We start from the raw sequence: 22,789 nt of genomic DNA, 5'->3' as shown, positions 1-22,789 counted from the left end.
AGTTTGGCTTTGCTAGATGATCGCTTGTCAAAGATATAAAAACAAGGATTCTAAATCAGGTACAGGTAATCAGATGACCTTTAACCTTGAAAAGAGTCTATGAGTTTGCATAGTTGGAGCACTACAGAAGATTGTAAGATCTTAAATAAATCCCTTTATTTCTCTCTCTTTTTTTTTTATTATTTAGTTGTTTCCAGTCATGTTCAACTTTTTGTGACCCTCACATAATGTTATAAGGAAATTACTTTGTAGAATATATGTATTTGCCTCACAAGATGTTATAAGGAAATTACTTTGTAGAACATAAAACCACTACCTAAATATATTATTTGCTGCAAATTGTTCCTGAAAAATCCACCATCATACCCTGAGAGTCTATGAGTTTGCCAAGATTTTCTTGGCAAAGATGCCATTTCTTTCTCCATCTCATTTTACAGATGAGGAATTAAAAAGGGCTAAATGACTTGACCACAGCTAGTGCCAGAAGCTGAATTTGAAATCAGGTCTTCTTGACTCTAGTTCTGACATTCTATCTATTGGGTCACCCTAGCTGCCCTACTAGGGTTCTGTTTCCTTAGAATTATGAAGAACCAGATGAAATTTAGAGGCCACTTAGTTAAATTCCTTTATTTTACAGATTAGCTAATGTTCCTAACTACCTCAACAGACTTTCTAAATTCTAAGAAGATAAGGCCCTCATTTTTGGGTAACTATTATTACTAGCATATTCATTTGCAGAAAAATTGATGTCACAGCCTCACTTTTTTAAAAAAAATAAGATGTGTATATTCTTTATTTTACCTTGTGGCCTCTTGTCTAATCTGTGTGTATGGAATACATTTATTCCCAGTTCAGAGGACTTGTTGCAGAATTTCCCCTAATTATAGAGATCTGAAGCATTTTTGTAGCTTCACTTTTGTGACCCACTTTTAGTCATATCCATGATTTATTTGAGACTGCATTCTTGATTACAAGCATCTTCTCCAATTGTATTATACATGCATACACACACACACACACACACACACATATATATATAATATGAAATGGAAAACTGGATTCACTTGACAATGGATTTTTCAGGAACAATTTGCAGTAAATAATATATTTAGGTGGTGCTTGATATTCTACAAAGTAATTTCCTCACATCATCTTGTGAGGCAGAGTAACACAATAGTAACAAAAATGGGGACAATTGTGTTATTAGAGTATGAGGTAGTGGGGGATAGGGAGTAGAGAACTGACCTCTGAGTGAAGGAAGACAGGGATAGAACTATATCTGGGGTTTCCATGGTTTAGAAACTCCCTTTATCAAGGTAGGTTGGTACTTCATTTGTAACTTTGAGTCATTCAGCATTGCCTAGAGTACTGAGAAGTAAAATGACTAACCCAGGGGTGTTAGAGGTGGTATTCAAAGTCAGATCTTGCTGATATAATGGTAGAAGTTGATTGAGTCAACCAATTAGTCTTCCTAAAGTGACTATAGGTTATATCTGATCCCTTGACCAAGTGAGATTCCTCATTGGATCAATCAAGGTCTTTAAACTAAGTTGAGAGTGTGTGTGTGTGTGTGTGTGTGTGTGTGTGTGTGTGTGTGAGCCTGCTATTCCTTGATTACTTTAGATATTTTTAATAACTAAATAGATAAACTGGAAGTGACATTGAACATTGATTAAAAAAATCTCAGTCATGGGTTGTATATAAAATAGCAAGCCAGTTTAGAAACCCTGAATATTCTAGTACCTGGCAGCAGAGAGGAGAATCAAGCCTTTTATAAGGGATTTTTTTCTGGGGTGGGGGGAGGAAGGAGAAGAGATTCATCCTTGACCTTGGTCTTTATCTTCACCCTCTCTACCCCTTGGCCAAAGGAGGACTTTGGACCTTTAGAAGGTGGGAATATTTGGCCTTTTCATTAGCATCTTAATAGTGACATTGGGATGTCACAGGAAAAAAATGAGACAACAGTGTATATATTACCAGTAGTTGAGGAAAGTTTGAGTATGATGTTTAGTCAAGGCTCTATAGGGTTTATACTAAACCCTCTCTATGAGGAATATATCTAAATGACTCCAGCAAAAGGACCTCCAGGAGCTGTGGTTAAACAGCCCCAGCTCCCATTCTTTCCAACACATGCCCTAAGATTGATGCCACTTTCCCCTAGACTCTGTATGTCCTCCAGGGACAATGTGCTCCAGACTTTTGATGTTGTGTTGTTGTTTAGTTGTGTCCAACTCTCCAAACTCATGCCAGGTTTTCTTGGCAAAGATGCTGGAGTGGTTTGTCATTTCTTTCTCCAGTTCATTTTACAGATTAGGCAACAGATTAGGTGACTTTCCCAGGATCATAAAGCTAGTAAGTAACTGAGGATGAACTTGAACTCATGAAAATGAGTCTTTTTGATTACAAGTCTGGAACTTTATCCAAAGTATCACTTAAATGCCCCTGACTTTTAGGGAGATGTTTTTATACCAAATGTTCTTACAATACCATTTTAGTTAAGTATTCTTTTAATTGACTACTTGATATCACCTGATAATGTGAGGAGGAAGCATATCTGTGGAAATTCATTGAGTTATAGAATAAGATAACCACCCCAACCCCTCAGTGCTATCTCTAGAATCCTGAGAAAGTGACAAATTGTAGCTGAACTCTGGATAGCTCTTCTGTGAGTTTAAAGGAGGTTGGGATAGTAGCTGAAGAGCATGGATCTTCTAAGCTTAGAGGTCAGATTTCTATTCACTGCCACATTGCTTCTGTGAGTCTAGAGGACCTAGGTTAGTGTCTTAATTGACACATACTTGACAATGGTGTTTGTTTGATCTTGGGCAAGTTGATAAACCTGGAAGTTCCCCAGGCAAGTCTCTCATACTGTAAAGTTCAGAAGAGCTGGCAATCTCCTTTAGTAGCAGGGGTTTCTCCATTGACAGTTACCTATACTAATAAAATCATAGGTTTAGTTTATCCCTAAATTGAAAAATATGAAAAATGGGACTTAGAAATATTAAGAGACCTGGCTATGGTCACACAGCTAAAATCAGTGGACTTTCTATCATATTATACTGTCTCAAAAGCAAGGTTTAAGTCTGTTACTATCTTAATTTGGCGGGGGGGATATAGCTAGGAGGGGACTGGAATATGGAATAATTATAGATGATGCTTCAAAGTTTGCAAAGAACTTTAATATATATCATTTCACTTGAACTTTTTGACTGCTTTGTAATGTAGGTACAAGTTATTTTCTTCTTTTATAAATTGAGAAACTAAGTTTAAGAGACTCATCCAAGATTATATAGCTAGTTTAAGTGTTAGAAGAATAATTTGAATTCTGACATTCCCAATTCTATGCAGTATGGCTCATTACCTTTTTGGCTGCTTGCTTATATGAGGACAGAATCTTCTTAAAACAATAGTTTTCTTGTTCATGGAAACTAATTTTAAAGCACCTCAGAATGAGAAAATACAGTCAGTCCTCTAGTCCACCCATTTTTTTTTCCTAGTCAAGGAAGACGAAATTTAGAGAGGAGAGTCTAGAACCTGGTTCTCTCACTTTTTAGCTTAGGGCCTTCATGAAGAAAGTCCTTCATGGAGGTTAGTTTGATAAGGCATAGCAATAGCAGTAATTAAAGAATGCAAATAATTTCTTATTAATGCCAAAGTGGTTGAGGATTCCTATTCTTAGCATGGTATTTTCTCTTGCAATTCTAAATCAATTTTGCTAAAGTTGGGGGGGGAGGAAGGAATGTCAAAGCATAGAGTTTTTTCTTCCAATGAAATACTGAATGCAAGAAAAAAAAAATAACAACCCAAACTCCCCAAATCAGATTCAATAAATGTATCTTATTAGAGTTCCTACTTAGCTTAGACAATAGGCCAATATGGGTCTGGTTTTACATACATTCCCTTACAATCTTTCTTCCTTCCTTCCTTTCCTTGCCCCACTCTGTCTCTCTGTCTCTGTTTCCATCTCTCTGTCTCTCTCTGTCTTTGTCTCTGTCTTTGTCTCTGTCTTTTTCCTTCCTTTTCTCCTCTGGCAGGATAGAAACTACTTTGATTTGGCAGCTAGATAGAACAGTGGGCTCAATAAGGTAATTGTGAGCTTGGGCCTATGGCAGTCTCTTGTTTTGGTCCATTTTCTGAGCATGGAACTGATCTTGAGAAGATAAGTACGTTCCTGTAGGCAACCTTTTAGGCACCAGAAGCCCAGATATTTTAAGTGCAATGTTTAGAGTTAACTGGTGAAAGGGAGAGTATCTGCATTGAAATCACAGCCTCTGCTCTGGCTTCCCATATGCCAGAAACAGAGATCTGAAAAAAATTGTTTAGACAGGTAGAACTGGGATTAAAAAAAAAAAGAAAAAAATGCTTACTGAGCAGTCCTCAAAATACTTTTAAGTTTTTATGGTTTTAAGTCACAGCCTGCCAGAAGAATATGACAATATCTATGGATTACCATATCCTGTTTTAAGTCCTTGTTAATGTGTTCTTAGGACACTTTTTGTGTTTAGCATTTCTTTTGTATGGAGTAAATAAATAAATAGAACAACTAGTTGACTCAGAGTATAGACCACTGAGTCTGGAGTGAGGAAAACCTGAATTCAAATGAGGCAAATCATTTAATCTCTCCTTGCCTTAATCATTGGAGAAGGAAATGCCAAGCCCCTCCTATATCTTTGCCAAGAAAACTCCATGGACAGGATTGGTAATTTTCTGTGGGGACCCTGGGAAATAAAGAGTCAAAGAATGTGAGAAAAAACCTTATCCCTCTTTTAAATAATCAGATTCCCTTAGTACTGAATTAGTTCACCATGGATAAGTTACCAAACAGGCAAGGTTAATGCAGAGAGAAGAAATAACACTTCATTCCCTACTGTTTGATCCCAGGAGTAGCTCCAAATGTTAAAATATTTTAAAGGAAATTTTCCATTTATTTTGCAGTTTTGGGTTTTGCTAGAATTTAATTTTACACAGTAGTTCCTAATAGTTATTTTTTTTTCTGTGTTTGTTGTGACCTAATCTTTCTCATGTGTTTTATCTTGGTAATGTGCTTTTCCTAATCCTGGCTCCCCCCCCCCCCCCCCCCCCCCCCCCCCCCCCCCGCACATTTTGGCAAGGCAATGGGGTTAAATGACTTGCTCAGGGTCACACAGCTAGGTGATTATGAAGTGTCTGAGGCTGGATTTGAACTCAGACCCCCTGAGTCCAGGGTTGGTGTTCAATATACCACCACCTAGGTGATCCTTTTCCTATTCTCTTTTTATCAAAAATAACAATAACAACAAAATAACATAAAACCAAGTTAGCTAAAGGCTTATTAGTTTGTTAGGCTTTTTAAAGAATCAGCTTTTATTTTTTGTTTTGTTATAATTTTGGGGGGTTTCTATTTGTTTGACTTTGCTATTATGTGGGGAAAATTGCCTAATAATAGTATTAGGGGACAGAAGGGAAAAAACCTTCAGTTGACTTTCAAAGTTTTACTCTTCCTTTTTTTTTTATTTCATGAAAACAAAATGGTTGGTGGTTTTTTGTTTTATTTTATTACTTTAAAGCCACTATGGTTGTTGATGTTTTCTAGACCTTTAATACAAATTAATTTTTAGGTCTGTAAAAAAGGGGGTGGGAAAGGATAGGGACCCAGACTTGGTTTCAGAAAGACTTGGGTTTAAAATCTTGCCTTTGACACTTATTAGCTGTGTGACCCTGGGCAAGTCACTTAACCTTTTTGTGCCTCATTTTCCTTATCTGAGGGTGGCTAGGTGACCCAGTGGATAGAGCACTGGCCTTGGAGTTGGGGAGTTGGGAGGACAGGACTTTGAATGCAGTCTTAGACTCTTGACCTTTACCAGCTGTGTTACCTTGGGCAAGTCACTTAATCCTGATTGCCTTGCATCCAGGTCCATTTACAGTCATCTTGATTCATAGCTGGCCATTGAACCCAGATGGTTTTGAAGGAGAGTGTGAGACTGGTGACTTAGCACAGCACCCCCCTCACTCAAATCTAGTTCATCTGCTTGTCATGGCATCACCTCCCAGATAGCATGGTCTTCTTTGATAATGAAGGACAAATATTTATTATTATTATTATTATTCATCCATAAAACAAGGTGATTGACTTCAAGGTCTAATAAAGTCCCTTTCAATTCTATATCTAGGCACATAGAAGGTCTGTGGGATTTTATACACCTTGATTCTATTGAGCGCTTTCAGGATCATTCATGTAAGTTCTCCATGAGGAATGAACAACATCTTCCAAAGGTCTGAGAAATGAGAAACACCAGAGAAGGCTTATTATATTTTATATATTATATATTTATATTATATTATATTATATATTTATTATATATTATATATTTATATTATATTTTAGCACATGCTTTTAATCTGGGATATGAGCAGTTTTGACAAAGATATTCAATGAAGCTTACTAAGTGTTACAAAGCCATGGCCAAGAACTTGTCCTGATAAGCTTTTACTCATCCCCTGTTTCTTGTAGAGAAAGCACAGCAAGGCCAACCTAATTTTGAATTTGAGATAGTCAACTTTTGGTTTTTAGAGTTGTAAGAGAGAGACCTCAGAGATCAATAGATCACTGACTTGGAATCCTCCATAAAGATATAATTAATATTTGAAGTAAGAGTGTAGGAAAAATATCTAACCTATGTAAGAAAAAAGTTGAATCAGCTAGGTGGCACCATCATGAACAGAGTATAGACTTGGAGTCAGAAAGACTAAGGTGCTCACAGAGGGTGTTTTCAGCTTTGACATTTTTGTGATTCTGTGATTCTTTGAAACAAAAGCTTAGTGATACCTCACATATCACAACCCTTCTTTTTTTCATATCATTCATTTCCAATGACTTTCCTTTACCCCATAATTGATTCTTCTAATTTAGATCAATCTTATTCACAGGTCATGTCAAGTGATTGATCTCTTCTAAGTTTCTGAGCAAAGTCAAAGGTAATCTGTGCTGGACAATTACAGCCCAGGATGTTATGATCATTATGGATTAAGTTATAGATAATGTACCTAACTCTAAGTAAATTAACTAAATGGAAAGTCACATTGATATATATATATATATATATATATATGGTAATTTAAATCTCACCTACAGCTTTTATTAGCTTTGTGACTTTGGGTAAATTACTCAATCCTCTTTGACTTAGTTCCCTAATCTGTAAAATGAGGTAGGGAAGAAAATGGCAAACTACCAGCCAAGAAAACTCAAATGGGCTCAGGAATAGTTGGGCGCAAGACAGAAAAACAACTGAACAGCAAAGAATGTCTAGTATGGAAGAAAGAGCCTGGGCACAAGAGTCATAACTTGTGAGACATTAGACAAATAACTTCACTTTAAGTATGTAAGGTTAGGCCTGGAAGGAACTTTGTAGCTGTTGAAGGCCCTTATTATATAAATGAGGAAACTAAGGCAAAGTGATTTGCCCAGGGTCACATGTCTGAGTCAGGATTTGAGTTTTTCCTGACTTTATCCATTGCACCATCTACAGCTGCCCACCTCTCCAGGTCTCATTTCCTCACCTGAAAAAGTTGGAGAGAAGATCTGTGGGAACAACCTATTTAAATATGGTCTGCTCCTTAGTTCTTAGTTTTTAGTTTGTATTACTTTGTGGTTTGGAAAGTTCAATCAAATCCCATTTTTTAAAGAATAAGATACTAGCTGCATGAGAAAAAAGTGACAGGTAAAGAGAGCTTAACTGACATTTCTAAATCTTTTCAGGACTGGGGATGGCTGTTATGAATTTGACTAAAAGGAAGAGGAACACTGACACTATTTAAATAGAATAAAATGATTTTCAATAATATTTTTAGAAGAAAGCCAATTTCTTATTTTTATTCTTTCGATGAATACATTTTGTGTGTGTGTGTGTGTGTGTGTAGACACAACTTTGTATGTGTCAGGAGGCTTCAGTTTCAGTCTGACTCTGACATTTGCTATTTAATCTTGGACAAATTACTTTCTCTCTCCTGGCCTTAATTTAATCCCAAATGAAACAAAGGGATTGTACTTGGTGTTCACAGAGGGCATTTTCAGTTTTGACATTCTGTGATTCTATGATTTTTTTTGAGACAAAAGCTTAGTGATGCCTCACATATCACACCCCTCTTTTTTTCATATAATTCTTTTCCAATGACTTCTCTTTTCCCCCACAATTGATTCTTCTGATTTAGATCAGTCTTATTCACAGGCCATCTCGAGTGAGTGATCTCTTCTAAATTTCTGGACAATGTCAGAGGTAATCTCTGCACAACTGCAGCCTGTGATAGCATGATCATCATGGATTCAGTTACAGTTAATGTACCTAATTCTAAGTAAACCAAATAAATGGAAAGTCACATTGACAAAGTAATTAGAGGGATGATTATTTGCCTTACAAAAAATAATCTTTGTCTTACAACATACTTATAATAGGATTTCCTAAAATAGCTAGTTCTACAGTATATTGAATTGTGATTTGATTTAAAAAACAGTTTATGTAATTTCTTTTCTTTCATGAAGCACACTTTTTTTAAAAGCATTAAAAACAATGCATGTAACTCTTCATACTGTAGGCCATATCATTCAAAGACCTATATGATCTTGGATAAATTATTTGATCATTTTGAATCTCAATTTCCTCAATTGTAAAATGGGAGAGTTGAACTAAATGGCTTCTAAGATTTTTTCCAGCTCAAAACCTATCATCTTATGACACTATTAGAAGTAGCCAACTAGTGTAGTAGATAGAAAGTTGTATATGGAGTCAGAAAAACATGAGTTCAAATTCAGCCTCAGATACCTACTAATTATGTGACCCTAGATAAGTCACTCATCCCCTATTTGACTTAGTTTCCTCATCTTTAAAATGGAGATGTTAACAGGACCTACTTCCTAGGGTTGCTGGGGAAATCAAATGAGATAATACAGTGAATTACTTTGCATATCCTAAAGTGATATACATATATATATATATATTAGCTATTAATATTTATTATCAGTATTATTATGTATATGTATTATATATATTATATAACACACAGGATAAAAGAGAGAAATAAGATTGTTAGTTTATGGTATTATTGGCCTCTCCTTCATTATAAAATAGTTCAATATTTTCTACTTCTTTAAATGTTTGCTCCTCTTCCCTAGGTAATTTGAAATCATGTAGAGTGAAAAACATATTTGACACATTTGGTTATTTTTTTCAATTGTGTTTGATTCTGCATGATCCCATTTGGGATTTTCTTAGCAAAGATACTGGAGTGGTTTGCTATTTCCTTTTCTAGTTCATTTTACAGATGAGGAAATTGAGATAAACAGGGCTGGGTGACTTTCCCAGGGTCACACAGCTAGTATCCGTGGATGGATTTGAACTAGTTGTCAATAATGAAGGACAAGCACCATTAATCTGAGGATGGATTTGAACTCATGAAGATGATTCTTCCTAATTTCAGACCCAGCACTTTTAAAGCTTTTTATGAGTTGTCTTTAGATTTCCCTTCTAACCTTATTTCCCACTACTAACCAATAGTAATGTTCTGCTCTAACCAGTGCATGCTAGGAAAATGTTTGCTTTATTTACTAAATGTTTACTAATTAGAGAAACACTGTTCTTGCTGCTCCAGAAAATAAAATGTTTAAATAAGACAGACAGATCCTGCTTTCATGGGTCTAATAATATAGAAGTGTATAAATAACTAACACAGAGAACTTACATAACCTTACATAACAAATACATTATGTACATTCAAAACAAATAAATTGATGTGAGGTCTGAGGAAGAAGATCCCTTTCTAGATGGAGGGGAGAAATTAGGAAAATCTTCCAGAGCAGCTGATCTTTGAATGGATTTTAAAGTAGGGATTCTTAACTTGGGGTCAATGTATAAATTTTAAAGGGGGAAAAGTCATTACATCTTAATTTCAATAGAATTGGTTTCCTTTATAATTTCATTTATTTCATTATATACATTTAAGAAGATTATCTGACAAGGGACCTATAGGTTTTACCAGACTTTCAGAAGCATCTATGACATACAAAAGATTAAGTAAGAAGCCTGTTTTAAAGGATGGATAGTTCAATAGGCATTCCAGGTACATTAAAGGTTTAAGTGGCCTCAATGGTCATTTAGTATTTGAAAACCCTGCAGCACTAGATCATGGTTTCTAGCCATTATTCCCACACTCAAGCCCTCTCCTCAGCAGCTTCATTACCTTGTCACCCATCCCAGAGACCATACCTTGGTGACATTATCCTGGACCACTATTTCAGAACCCTGGCCAGCACTCTGTACTCTCATCAAATGTTTTACCTTCATGTGGATTCTTTCCTTTCTCCCAACCACAGTTTTGAAATCATGAACTACTATTATCAAATAAACTATGCCATTGTTCCTGGATGGTGTTTGTCCATCAACTCAGTCATGACCCCATTACCATTTTTTTAACCTTTCTTCTCCAAAAACCACTTTCCTTTGTGTTTTGTCTCTCTTATTAGAATATACACTCTTTAATAGACTGACTTTGTTTTTGAATTTGTATTCCCAGGGTTTCTTTGTGGTGTAGTTAAGCTTACAATGCTTTTTCATTCTTTCTCTGACTGGTTGTATGACCCTAAGTAAGTCTCTTAACTTTTCTTTTTAGGAAGTAAGTTCTTTGTAAACATTAGAGAAATGTGAGCTATCAGTCTTCAGTTGTATTCAATAAACAGTTATTTAACATTTACCATATGTGGGACATAGGTGCTGGGGATAAGTCTGTGCCCACAAAATATTTATAGTAGATAAATCACAGGAATGCATAAATATAATGCAAATTAAGATACACAAGGATACAGAAAACATTTAGATGATGCTTTTAGAATGAGTGACTATTTTCATTGGAAAGCAGCTGGGATTAGAGAGAGATTAATGGATGAGATGGCATTATTATATCCCTACTCCTGACATTACCCTAACCTCTCCAGTATATATTCTCATTCAAATAAAATCAGGAATCCATTTTTTTGCTTGTTTGTTTTTATTTTTATTTTCAAAGACAGTGTGTAAGATTTTATATTTCATTATTTTGGTATATTCCCTTAAGGAACAAGGGATAAAGCAAAAGGCCCTTGCTTATTTAGGCTTTGACTATATCTGGAATAAGTAAAGGTTGCATATTCTGGAGGGGGAGCTATTCCATTATAAACAAAACTCTGTACATTATACTCTGGGATGTCCCAGACATAGTACTAGATACTGATGATAACATTATGCTTTATGGTATGCTCTCTTCATACCATGAGATCTTGTAAGAAATGATCTATGACAGCAACAGACTATCTATTCACAATACAAGCTAATTCCTGCCTGTCTAACTTTGCTTCACATTGTTTTCCCTATCTGTAGATGACTCCTTCCAACCTGCCAATCATAATCTTATCTAATCTATCAAGGTCAAGCTTAAGTTCCATTTTCATGAATTCTTCTCTGGCTTCTCCAGTAAAAGCCAATATCAGCTTCTTTATCTAACCTCATTTAACATTTGATGACATGATTTGGTGTAATTTTTCAACATATTAATTTTGTTTGTCTGATTGAACTAAAAGCTCCTTGAGGGCAAAGGTTATCTTATCCTCCTCCTCTAATGATGCATTCTATTTATTTGGCTGTTTTATGCCTCAAAAATGTTGTTCATCTTTCATTTTCAGAGAGGATCAATGACACCACAGGATCATCTTGACTTGCAAGTGAATTAGATTTAAGTGAAACAGAGCTGAACAAAGTTGTTGACCTTACCCTCTTTTCTAGAGTCATTGAAGTCCAATGACAAGACAAAAGTCAAGAGACTGCTGATGACCTGGGATGCAGCAGATGACCTTGGCATCTTGGATATCTGACCAAGCTCTGAGTGCTCCACAATATCTATATCAGCTGCTATCATAGTTGTTGGATTGTTTTCATTATGCCATTTCTGCCTGGAGAAGTCTTCACATGTTTGGGATAGACATACCTCTAACTCACTATTGGGTTGGATGCCTGTTGGTTACCCTCAGCCTGGTTTAACCTGCTGAGAATGTTTTACTGGGTGTGGTGGCTACTGAACATACTACAGCTTCTGGGAGCCTGAGGTGAGATTTGAGTGAAGATGGACATCAAAGGTGGATAAGCAGCCTTGAAAGGATTTGGCACACTCTCACACAAGAATATAAATAGTTTGACTGTAATTTTCCAAAGTTTACAACTCCCAGGCAATTCAGAAATCCAAATCCTTTGGATTACAAATTTCAATTCATTTCTACAGACATTTATTAAACATCAACTATGGATTAATCACCATGTCCTGGTTATATAAAGAAGACACAAATCAATCCCTGCCCCCAAGAAACTTTATTTTATGGGAAAGGCCAGCATATAGAAATAAGTAAATAACTACAAAGCAATATGGTAAGAGTGAAAAAAGGACTAAATTCTCTGAAAACAAAACAAAAAATGGATTCCTGATGCTAATTCTCCACTGAGAATTGAGAAACAGTATGGACCTTGGCATTTGGATTAAACCTGGAAGGATATAGGGATTCCTAAGAAATAAAGATAGAGTATGGGGAAAGTCCATGACAAAGGCAAATTTGTTTTAAAATTTTGATATTTCTGATGAAAAAAAGTACCTATCAAGGTAATCCTTCACTAAACTATAGTCCTTTGTAAGGATAACTTTGGTCAAGAGCAGGGGGCTTTACAAAAGGAATTGGATTCCAATGATGAATAGGATTCCTTAAAGCTAGGAAAAAAAACCTCAAGATGGACCTGTTACTTGGGACTTTCTTAAAATAAAACCAAAAACACCTCAGATGCCATATGAAAAGTCTAACTTCCCTTCCTTCCTAATTTCTTTTTACCTCACAGATCACATGCCAGACTTTGGTTTATATCCTACCTCTGAACTTATTAGTTTTGTGCTCATTTAGCTTTTCTGAGGGGCAGCTAGTTGATGCATTGGATCATGAGTTCACTCCCTCGAATACTTACTTTGTAGAAGTCAATTAACTGTTTGCATGTAAAATGAGCTGGAGAAGGAAACAACAAACTATTCCAGTATCCCCAATGTTTGAAAAATGACATAACAACAGGAGTATCAGATATAAGCTGTGATCTTTGAACTACAAAGAATTGCATAGGCACAGAAAGGTAGAAGATGTCAACACAGGTACAGATGCTAAGAAAAGGGAGAATAGCAGTCATGGAGCAAGAGTAAGCAATTGATAATAAGGGACAATTCATAGGCTCCTATGGAACCCACAAACCATCAAGAGAAGGAAATGGCAAACCATTCTAATATCTTCGCAAAGAAAACCCCAAATAGGGTCATGAGGAATTGCAAACAACCAAAATGACTAAACAACAACATTTTTTTAAACTATAGCTTCATCTGTAAAAATGGGGACAATCATAGCTCTAGTGTTTGCCTATTTCCCAGGATGGGAACATGTTAACAAATTGTATGATGTTATTTTACTATTTTTATCTTATTCTCATTGTTAATAAAGTTCATATAGAAAGAGTTCTGCAACAACTCACTATTTTTCCATATTCTTTTATATTTAATATGCAATTATGTTGGTTGAGAAAAATAATTGCTTTCTGTAATTGAATTAAAGAATAAGGAAGGAAGGAAGCTGCCTGAAATTGTCCCCAGTATTAGACAATATTAATATTTTTTGATTCAGAACTATATCATTGGTATAGGCAACCCCTTATGAGGAAATCGTGTCTTTAAATGTAGGTTGCCATTTGCTCTCTAATAGTCTTTGAGTTGCCTAGAACATTGAAAGATTAAGATTAAGATTAAGTGAATTACTCAATATCACACAGACTGTGTCACAAGTGGAATTTGAATTTGAATCTTTCTAAAACTGAATCCAGCTCTCTATCACCTACCTCATTTTTTAAATATTATTTTCATTCCATTATTCTTATTGTTGTTACACTGGAAGGAGTTTTAGATTTGGAATTAGAGGATATTGGTTCAAGTGTTGACTTTACCAAATCACAGCTGGTCAAATCATAACTTCTTTACCTTAACTACAGATAAGTAGGAATGGAGAAAAAATGAGCTATGAAGCAACTATAAAATAGTATATAGTATTGTGTCTGTGTGTGTGTGTGTGTGTGTGTGTGTGTGTGTGTGTGTGTGTGTGTGCATGTGTGTGTGCTCACTCCCTCAGCTGACATGGTGCAGTATAGGAGAGTATACTGAGGTTTATGGGAGGAATGTTTAGAAATTATTATTATTATCTTATTAAATGCCTTTGCTTTGAGTTTCTTGTGTCTACTTGCTGATTATTAAAGATAAATGTATCAGTGGGTAACCATGAGCTATCATTTTAGAAGTGTGAATGAAAGGATATTTTGCAACCTTGAGGTGATTACTGCCTTTTGTGGGACCTAAACTGTTAGTTCTGGTGCAAGTTGGAAATGTGTACTCTGAGGGTATGCTAGATATTTAAATTCCAGTAGATTTCTATTGCCTCTAGAATCAAATAGAAAATACTCCATTTGGTATTCCCTTCCTACCTTTCTACTCTTCTACCTCCTTATACCCAGCACACCCTCTGATCCAGTAATAGTGGCTTCTTGGCTTGTACCATCTCTAATTTCTCAGCTAAGTCTCTGGCTATCCTGGAACACTTTCCCTCCTCTTCTCCAACCACTGATCTTAGCTTCCTTTAAGTCCTAGCTAAAATTCCCTACAGGAAATGTTCCCCAAGCTTCTTTAAATTACAGTGGTTTCCCTCTCTTAATCATTCCCTATTTTTCCTGTATATAGCTTGCTTGAGGGCAGGGACTATCTTTTGCTTCTTTTTTTTTCTCCAGCAATTTGCACAGTACCTGGCACATAGTACTGCTTATTAAATGTTTATTGATTAATTGACTGGTAGTGGAAAGTGCTGCTGATCTTTCATGCACATTAGTAACATCCTATAATGACCTCTTCATGTGTGCCAATTGATAACTGACTAAATTCAAATGACATTGCTTCCCCTCCAAGAATGATGATGATGATAGTGGTGGTGGTGGTGATAGTGATGTTGACAGTGGTGGTAGTTAGCATATACACAGTACCTTATAAATACCTCATTTGATCCTCACAGCAACCTGTCTAAGTAGGTACTATTTTTATCCTCATTTTACAGTTGAGGAAACTAAGGAAGGCAGAAATTAAGTGAATTGCCCAGGTTGACACAAATAGTAAGTGTTTGAGGCTGCATTTGAATTCAGCTCTTACTGACTTAGGTCCAGTTTTCTATCCACTGTACTGCCTAGTTACCAGATGTCCAAAGAACCATTTTATAAGTGGCAACATGGCAAGGCCCAAGACATGTACCTTCCATCTCCTGGCCTATATCCAAGAAAACTGTCTTATTTTTTTTACCACCTAAAAACTCAGTTATCTACAGATGTCAGACTTCGTTATGAATGAAACTTTAGTGGCATTTATTATAAGTGGAGAGAGAGGGTTTGAACCTTCCCATGAGTAAATCATTTTCTTAAGCAATAGTTTCCTGAACATAGCAAATGTTTTTTCCCATTTTTTTTTCTTTTAAATACTGTCATTATTCCTGCTGGGTGTCTACTCCAGTAATATGAAAAAGGTTGCTGTACCTAGAAAGACTACATTTTATTGTCTGTACATAGGACCACAAATACCAATTGTTCCAAAGACCTTTAACCACAAGGGGCAGAAATTGGAATGGTTTTAGCTCATTGTGGAAAAGACTCCAGATGGTCCCATGAATAGAAAAGTTAGATTCCAGGTACTTCTTTTTCTGCTCTTCCCTGGTGCCATTGGGTATGCTCACTCTAGAATTAGAATTAGTATTGAGAATCTCTTACTGAGCCAAATAGGGAAGGAAGGAGTATTCTCATTCCGAGGAAACTGAGAATGAAAATGACCTACACAAGACTATTTGGTTGGCAAATAATAGCTAGCATTTATAAAGTGTTTTAAACTTTGAAAAGTGTTTTTTTTTTTTAATAAATGTTAGCTCTTCCCTAAAAGGTAGGTGTGACTAATTGCCTCCATTTTACAGATGAGGAAGTTAAGCCTGAAAATAGTTAAATGACTTGCTCAGGGTCACATGGCTTGTAAGTATTGCAGGAAGATTTGAATTCAGGTCATCAGGACTTGACTTCAAATCTTGTGCTCTATCCACTTTGCCACCCTGCTGTAAATAGTAAAAACAATATAAGAAACAAGATTTTTCAATATTTTATCTAACACCCTTTCTTAAACTCCTCCCCCCCAAAACCAAAACAATATTTTTACTAATGATTAATTATGTTAGAGATAGTAAGGTAGGGTCTCCAGAGCAGATCACTGGACAATATTTGTTGGGAAAGGGTTAATACTTTACTTAACTGAGTCATACTTGAACTTTGTATCTCCCTTAGAGTCTTAGTACATTCCTCCTCAAATAGTTGATACTTAATAAGTACATGTCAAATGAATAAGTTAATGAAAGTGAAAGATTTTAGGGTTTTGAATCACTACTATAGTCCATATTACAAAATTTAATAAAATCCTCCTCCTCTCATTTCTCCATCCCCAGTGTGCATGAATGCAACATTCCTCTTGGATATCTAATATAGATGGAGTTAAAACATAATGAAGAACCCTGTTGAGTCTTTCATCTTTAACAGTCATACAACTTAATATTAATTATAACAGTGCTTTGGAAAAAGAAGAACTATCTAGATAACATTGACTTGGTGGTTAGCAATCTGTTAGATTATGTGTTGGAACTTCCCATGTAATTTCATGGCTTTTCACAATCTCTAAGCTACAAATTCACAATTATTTGAAGACATTTTATTTAATTTTCATGCCTTTTTAATCAAAAAAGTTAAAATATAATAACCTTTTATGGGAGGTTATAAAATATGCTATTTACACAAGAGGCAGAAAAATCCCCCTCAGCTGACTATGCTTTGTGTGTAGTTAGAGAGGACTGCATAGGAATACTGATGAGGAAAGAATAGAGTTATTATCTGAAACAGCTTGATTTTGCTGCCTAAAAATGGTGCCCCTCTACACTACACTCCTTAGTCCAGCTACTGTATTAAAGCAGGTGAGGGAGGAAGGAAGAGGAGATTGTCTTTAATGAGATCTATAGATGGGTCCTGAAAACATTTACTTTCTCTACCCACCAAGGTTTATAGATTAAAACTATTTCCAGAGAGGAACAAGGATGATGGGAGCTATCCAGCTACAACCAAATCAAGCCAACTAGCCTTTATGGAGCCCCTAGTCCCTGTTAGATTCTGTGTTAAGTGTTGACAATAAATATAGTAAGAGTTGTAAGGTAAGGACAAGCCTTTCATGATCTTAAAAATATAAACATACTAAAGAAAGTTAAATGCAGCAAAGTAAGGAAGTTGTAGGATTCAGAATCCTATGAGGAAACTTGATTTGGAATCGAATGCCCTGGTTTTAAATCCACTGACAAATCACTTAACTTTTCTGGGTCTCAGTTTCCTTCTCTGGAAAATGAAAGGGTTGGATTAGAGGATTTTCTCTCTCTTTTTTTTAAGGTTTTTGCAAGGCAAATGGGGTTAAGTGGCTTGCCCAAGGCCACACAGCTAGGTAATTATTGTGTCTGAGACTGGATTTGAACCCAGGTACTCCTGACTCCTGAGAGGATTCTTAAAGTACCTTTTTGATTTTAAATCTATCCTATGATCCTGTCATTGAACCTTATGACCCTGAAAGATATGTCTTCAGTAATTTCTCTAAACTCCCTTAATATACTATGTTCTATCTTGGCTATTGACTCTGGATTATCCTTTAATACTCCTGGTTCCTTTCATTTTAGTACCTTCTACCTGTAGTCTTTGCCATATTCTCTGTGAGATGAGCTGATTTGGTAAATTCTGTGGAAAGCTATAAATTGGAGTAGAAACCAATCAGCTGTAAGAAAATTGCATTTTTCTCATCTTCTTCAACTATGGTCAGAGACTTAGATCTAAAAGCTTAGAGATCATCTAGTCCAAATCCCTCTCTACCAAAAGATAAAGAAACCAAGGCCCAAGTGACCTGCCCAGGTCACACAGTAAGTAAAGATCAGAGCCAAGATTTAAACTCAGGATCTCTGACTCCAAATTCAGTTTGCTTTCCATTGAATTATACTGCCTTTAGATTTGAAAAATCTAAAATATTAGAGACAGAAGAGAGAGAAGGAAATAAGTATTTACTAGGAGTCTATTATATGCTAAGGATATAGGCATTAAGGTACTCTGCTAAGCACTTTAAAATATTATCTTATTTGATTCTCACAACAAAACTGGGCTAGGAGCTATTATTATCTCTACTTTTCAATTGTGGAAACTGAGGCTAACACAGATAAGTGACTTGTACAAGTTCATACAACTAAGATCAGATTTGAACTCCAGGTCTTCTTTACCCCAGGTCTAGCACTCTATCCACTGTGCACCCTAGCTGCCTCTAGAAGGGACCTCAGGGTTTTAATAGTCAGTGCTCACTATATTTCACTGTATCACAAATTCCTGTGACCTTAACAATGCTTTCACAAAATAATAATAGTACTTCTATTAAAAAAAGCTGACATCTAAGAATACTTTCAGGTTTTCAACATACTTGATAGGCATTATCTCATTTGATTGTCACAACAGCCCTACTAAAAAGGCACGACAGATATTACCATTTGAGAATAACAAGGTCAGTGAAAAAACACTAGATTTGAAATTAAGACAGTTAAATCCCAGATGTGTCATAACTTTGATATTCTTTCTGGTATTAGAAGCTAGATACACTTACCCCTCCAATCTTTGTGCTAACTCCCTCATATCTGTGCTAATTTATAAGACATTCTCAACCTTCCCTGCTTTTTAGGTTAAGTTCTAGGTTAGATTAAGTACAAAAAGAAACCATTTTCCCTTCCTTTGGGACTGTGAGGTGAAGCAACATAGTCCTTCTGTCCTTTGTCTTCAGAGTACCTGGAGAGGAATGCATCTAGGTAGATTCCTATGGCTAATTTAGGTCAAGCATACATAAAAAGAAGCCTCCTCTATTGTAATGCACTAAAGCTAATTTTTCAGGGACACAATATAAGAATCTCCTGAAAGAATCTCTCACTCTGTAAGAGAAAGAGATCCAAACCCACTTGAAGATGGCTGGCCTTTGTCCTTGGTAATTGTTTATCACTTCTCAAACCTAGGTGAGGTATTTGTTCATTAATCTGCGGGACCCAGAATGTTGGTTAAGTGATGTCGTTGAGCTTGTCATATAACACACAGTCCTCCAGCTCTTAACCACTCCCCAGAATAATGATGACCATCATCATTATCATCATTATCATACCAGATGGACGTGGGTGAAAAACAGTGCCCTGGTGACTGTTCTTTATAAGCTGCTCCTAGGCAAACTGGTTCACCAGAGGGACTTCTGATGGAATCTCAATCTTAGTTAATTGAAAAGGGGCTTAGGAAACTTTATAACTAAGGTTCTTGCCTTCAGATAGGAGGAGTCAAACATTCACCATGGTTGTCATATAGGACCTGAAACTGAACTTACTTTTATACGTTATTCTTGTGATGGTGTCTCTGTTTAGCATTCGATTAAGAAATGGATTTGATGAATCAGAAACCTAGGGATGGAGGAAAAAAATAATTAATGACAGAATCTAGATTATCATGAGATAAGCATCTCCATTGAAAACATTTATTTAGGGAAAGAATAAGGGAGGAAAGATGTTTTAAGTCAGAGATGAACCCTGATGCATCTGGAATTCATTGGGATATGAGGGAAACAGAGTTCTCCCAAGTTACAAGTAAGAAAAGTAATGGAACCCTGTCATAATAGATTCATTGTTATCAGGTATGAACATCCATCATATCCAGTCCACTAGAACAACTAAAAGCTTGATTTCTTTGTCCTTCAATTCAGCACAATTCAGTTCAACCATTTATTATACATCTATTACATGCAAAGTTTTCAAGGATGTCAAGCTGCCCACTGATGCAAAAGCACCTCTTTTTAGCATTCATTTTCTCCTGGTGAGACTATATGGCTATGGATCATAGAATACCTGAAGAGTCACAATTGCAGGTGTCCTAAAAGGTAATGGGAATGATGCACCTACCTCTTTCATCAATTCATACAATATATTCCCTTCTGTGTACTTCTTGTTTCAAACTGGCTTACTAATTCTTTTCTGGAGTCTTTGTTTCATTTCCCCCTTTTGTGCCTATTGCATAGGCTATTCCCCATATATTCCCCCTCCACTCCAGTGGAGCAAGTTCCCTCAAAGGAATTGAAACATAGTTTCTTTCAAAACATAGTTCAGTTGTTATTTCCTATATTTTCTCTTTTCTGATTCTCCAACTGTTAGTTCTCTCTTTTAGTTTGTACAAATTATGCTTTATGAATCTGAATATGTTTTATTTTTTCCTGAGGTACTATTTCATTTTTACAATTTTAGTCTTTATATCTCAAATTCTTATTACAGTGCCTTACACATAGGATCATAGATAAAGAGCTGGAAGTAACTTCAGAGATCATCTAATCCAAACCCCTTATTCTACAGATGAAGAACCTAAGGTCTGAAGAGGCCAAATGATTTGTTTAAAGTCACTTAAGTAATAAATTCCAGTCTATTGCTAATAATGACTTACATGTAAGAAAACAGTAATGTAAAAATCACTTGCAAGAAAATGAGCCTAAAAAGGCAATGAAAAGGTTATATAATAAAAGTGGGTGATAGAAGATTATGACTTGAGAGCTGTACTGGTATCTACAAAACACCAAAAGAGCCAAAGTGAAACTTCTAGTGTGTTGTGATTATCTTCTATTTATGGAAAGGCATAAGAATCATGCAGGTATGAAGGGCTTATGGCTTATACTTAAAGATGAAACTACAGATCAACTGAACTATAGGGAAGTCACTGTGGAGGAAATACTAGAGTGGGGAAATATGATGACATTAAACATGGTCCCTGCCTTCAAGGGGTGTGAGAAAGTGCAGTTTACCTCTAACCTGGGTGTAAGTCACTTTTCCTGACAATAGTGCCATCAAGGGGTTTTTTAAAAAAATAGCCAGTTCTAGTTTTTTGGAGGACACAGGGATATTGCATTTTGAGATTTCTGTTACTTCTGTTTCATGCACAAGGATTTTGTGATATTCCCTTCTTCTTTTGGTGAACAAAATAATCCTGCTTTGTCTAATGCTTAAATAAGAACATTTCCATTTATTGAATGTCAGGAAGCCAGTCACCAAGCATTTAATAATGTTTGTCAGGTGATAGTCTGGGCATATACAGAGAAGTTAAAAAAACAGTCCCTACCCTCAAGAAACTCATATTCTAATGGGGAACACAACATGTAAATTACTAGTTATATAGTTATTACATGAGAGGTGAGAGCAATCTGAAATTGGAGTCATGTATAGTAGGGGATTGGTCTAAGTCTCCTGCAGAAGGTTTGATTTGAGCTGAGTCTTGAAGAAATCCAAGGAAACTAAAGACCTAGAGGTAAGCTAGAAAGTAGGAAGGAGTAAGGTTATGAAGAATTTAGGACTTGTCCGGACAGATAATTTTGAATGTGTTTCTCTTGACATGTAGGCATCTCTACTCCACTGACCTCCCAGTTCTAATTTGGAAATTGTGACTCATCTACCTTAAAAAATAAGTTATCTTATAGTTGGGAATGTCACAAGATGTATCTAAGTTTAGAAACTGCATTGATTGCTTATATTTCTCTTTGCTGTATAGTTTTTTTTTTGGCTTTTTTGTTTTTTGTTTATTTTGTTTTGTTTCTGGAAGCATGAAATGGATATTGGAATTTTTGTAAGGAAGAACTGGGTTGAAAGGACTATCTCATAGTCTTATTACAGAATACATCCAATTGTGGTCCTTTTTTAGATACTTGTGAACACAGAACCTAATGTCATTTTCCTTGTAGTGGTTTTTCTGCTATTTGAAAGAAATTTCATAGATTATTCTCTGAGCTGGGTGTTCTTAATCTATTGTTTTCAAATTTGCTTTAAAAATAGTTTCATAAATATGTTAAACATGCTTGTATGTATAATATATATCAGATTACTCACTGTCAGGGGGAGGGAGGAGGGAAGGGAGGGAGGTAGAAAAATGTGGAACTCAAAAGCTTATGAAAAGACAAATGTTGAAAACTATCTTTGCATATATTTGAAAAAATAAAATAAAATAACATACAAAAATGAAAAATATTTTCATAACTATTTCATTATAATCAATACCTTATATTCCTGTTTATATAATTTTATATATTTAAAAGAATATTATGCTGAGAAAAGATCCATTGTCTTCACCAGACAATAGTGAAGCTCCTACCAAAAGGAGCCATGATTTTAAAAAAATATTAAGAATTTTTTCTCACCCCAGCATATTCCCAAGAAAGAGAGAGAAATAAAAATATTATTTATTATATATATTCTATGGTCTCACATAGACACTTTGTGCCATTGCATGCTGAATATCCAGTCACCATTATACTTCTGGGCTGAGACCTTTATTCATTGATGATGAACAATTGAAACATTGGGTTTTAGTGTGTGGGACCATGCATTGATGGGAAGCCAAAATATTTACCTGGTGTAAGTGAGCTTAAGTGGAGAGTTAATGTGTGGAAGAGTTACATTTAGAGCCACATTTCAATTTCCTTTGGTCATTGGGTAGGGTGGAAGGGAAGATGGGGAGGGTGAAGCAGGATTTAGTAGGATATAAATAAATGAAGTGCACATATTAGCATATCCTTCACTTTACAC

General features: G+C 35.7%; 1 protein-coding gene across 1 annotated transcript in view; it reads right to left on the bottom strand.

Moving 5' to 3' along the window:
* Window positions 1–22,789, bottom strand: part of CA10 (carbonic anhydrase 10) — a 668,840-nt gene that overhangs the window by 31,541 nt on the left and 614,510 nt on the right. The window contains exon 7 of the mRNA XM_074223688.1: window positions 19,564–19,636. Coding sequence (XP_074079789.1) covers window positions 19,564–19,636 — 73 coding nt within the window. The remainder of the gene's footprint in view (window positions 1–19,563; window positions 19,637–22,789) is intronic.

Source organism: Macrotis lagotis, chromosome 2, assembly GCF_037893015.1.
Source record: "Macrotis lagotis isolate mMagLag1 chromosome 2, bilby.v1.9.chrom.fasta, whole genome shotgun sequence".
Taxonomy (NCBI): Eukaryota; Metazoa; Chordata; class Mammalia; order Peramelemorphia; family Peramelidae; genus Macrotis; species Macrotis lagotis.
The sequence above is the reverse complement of the archived record's forward strand: the minus strand, read 5'-3'. Positions and strand labels throughout refer to the sequence as shown.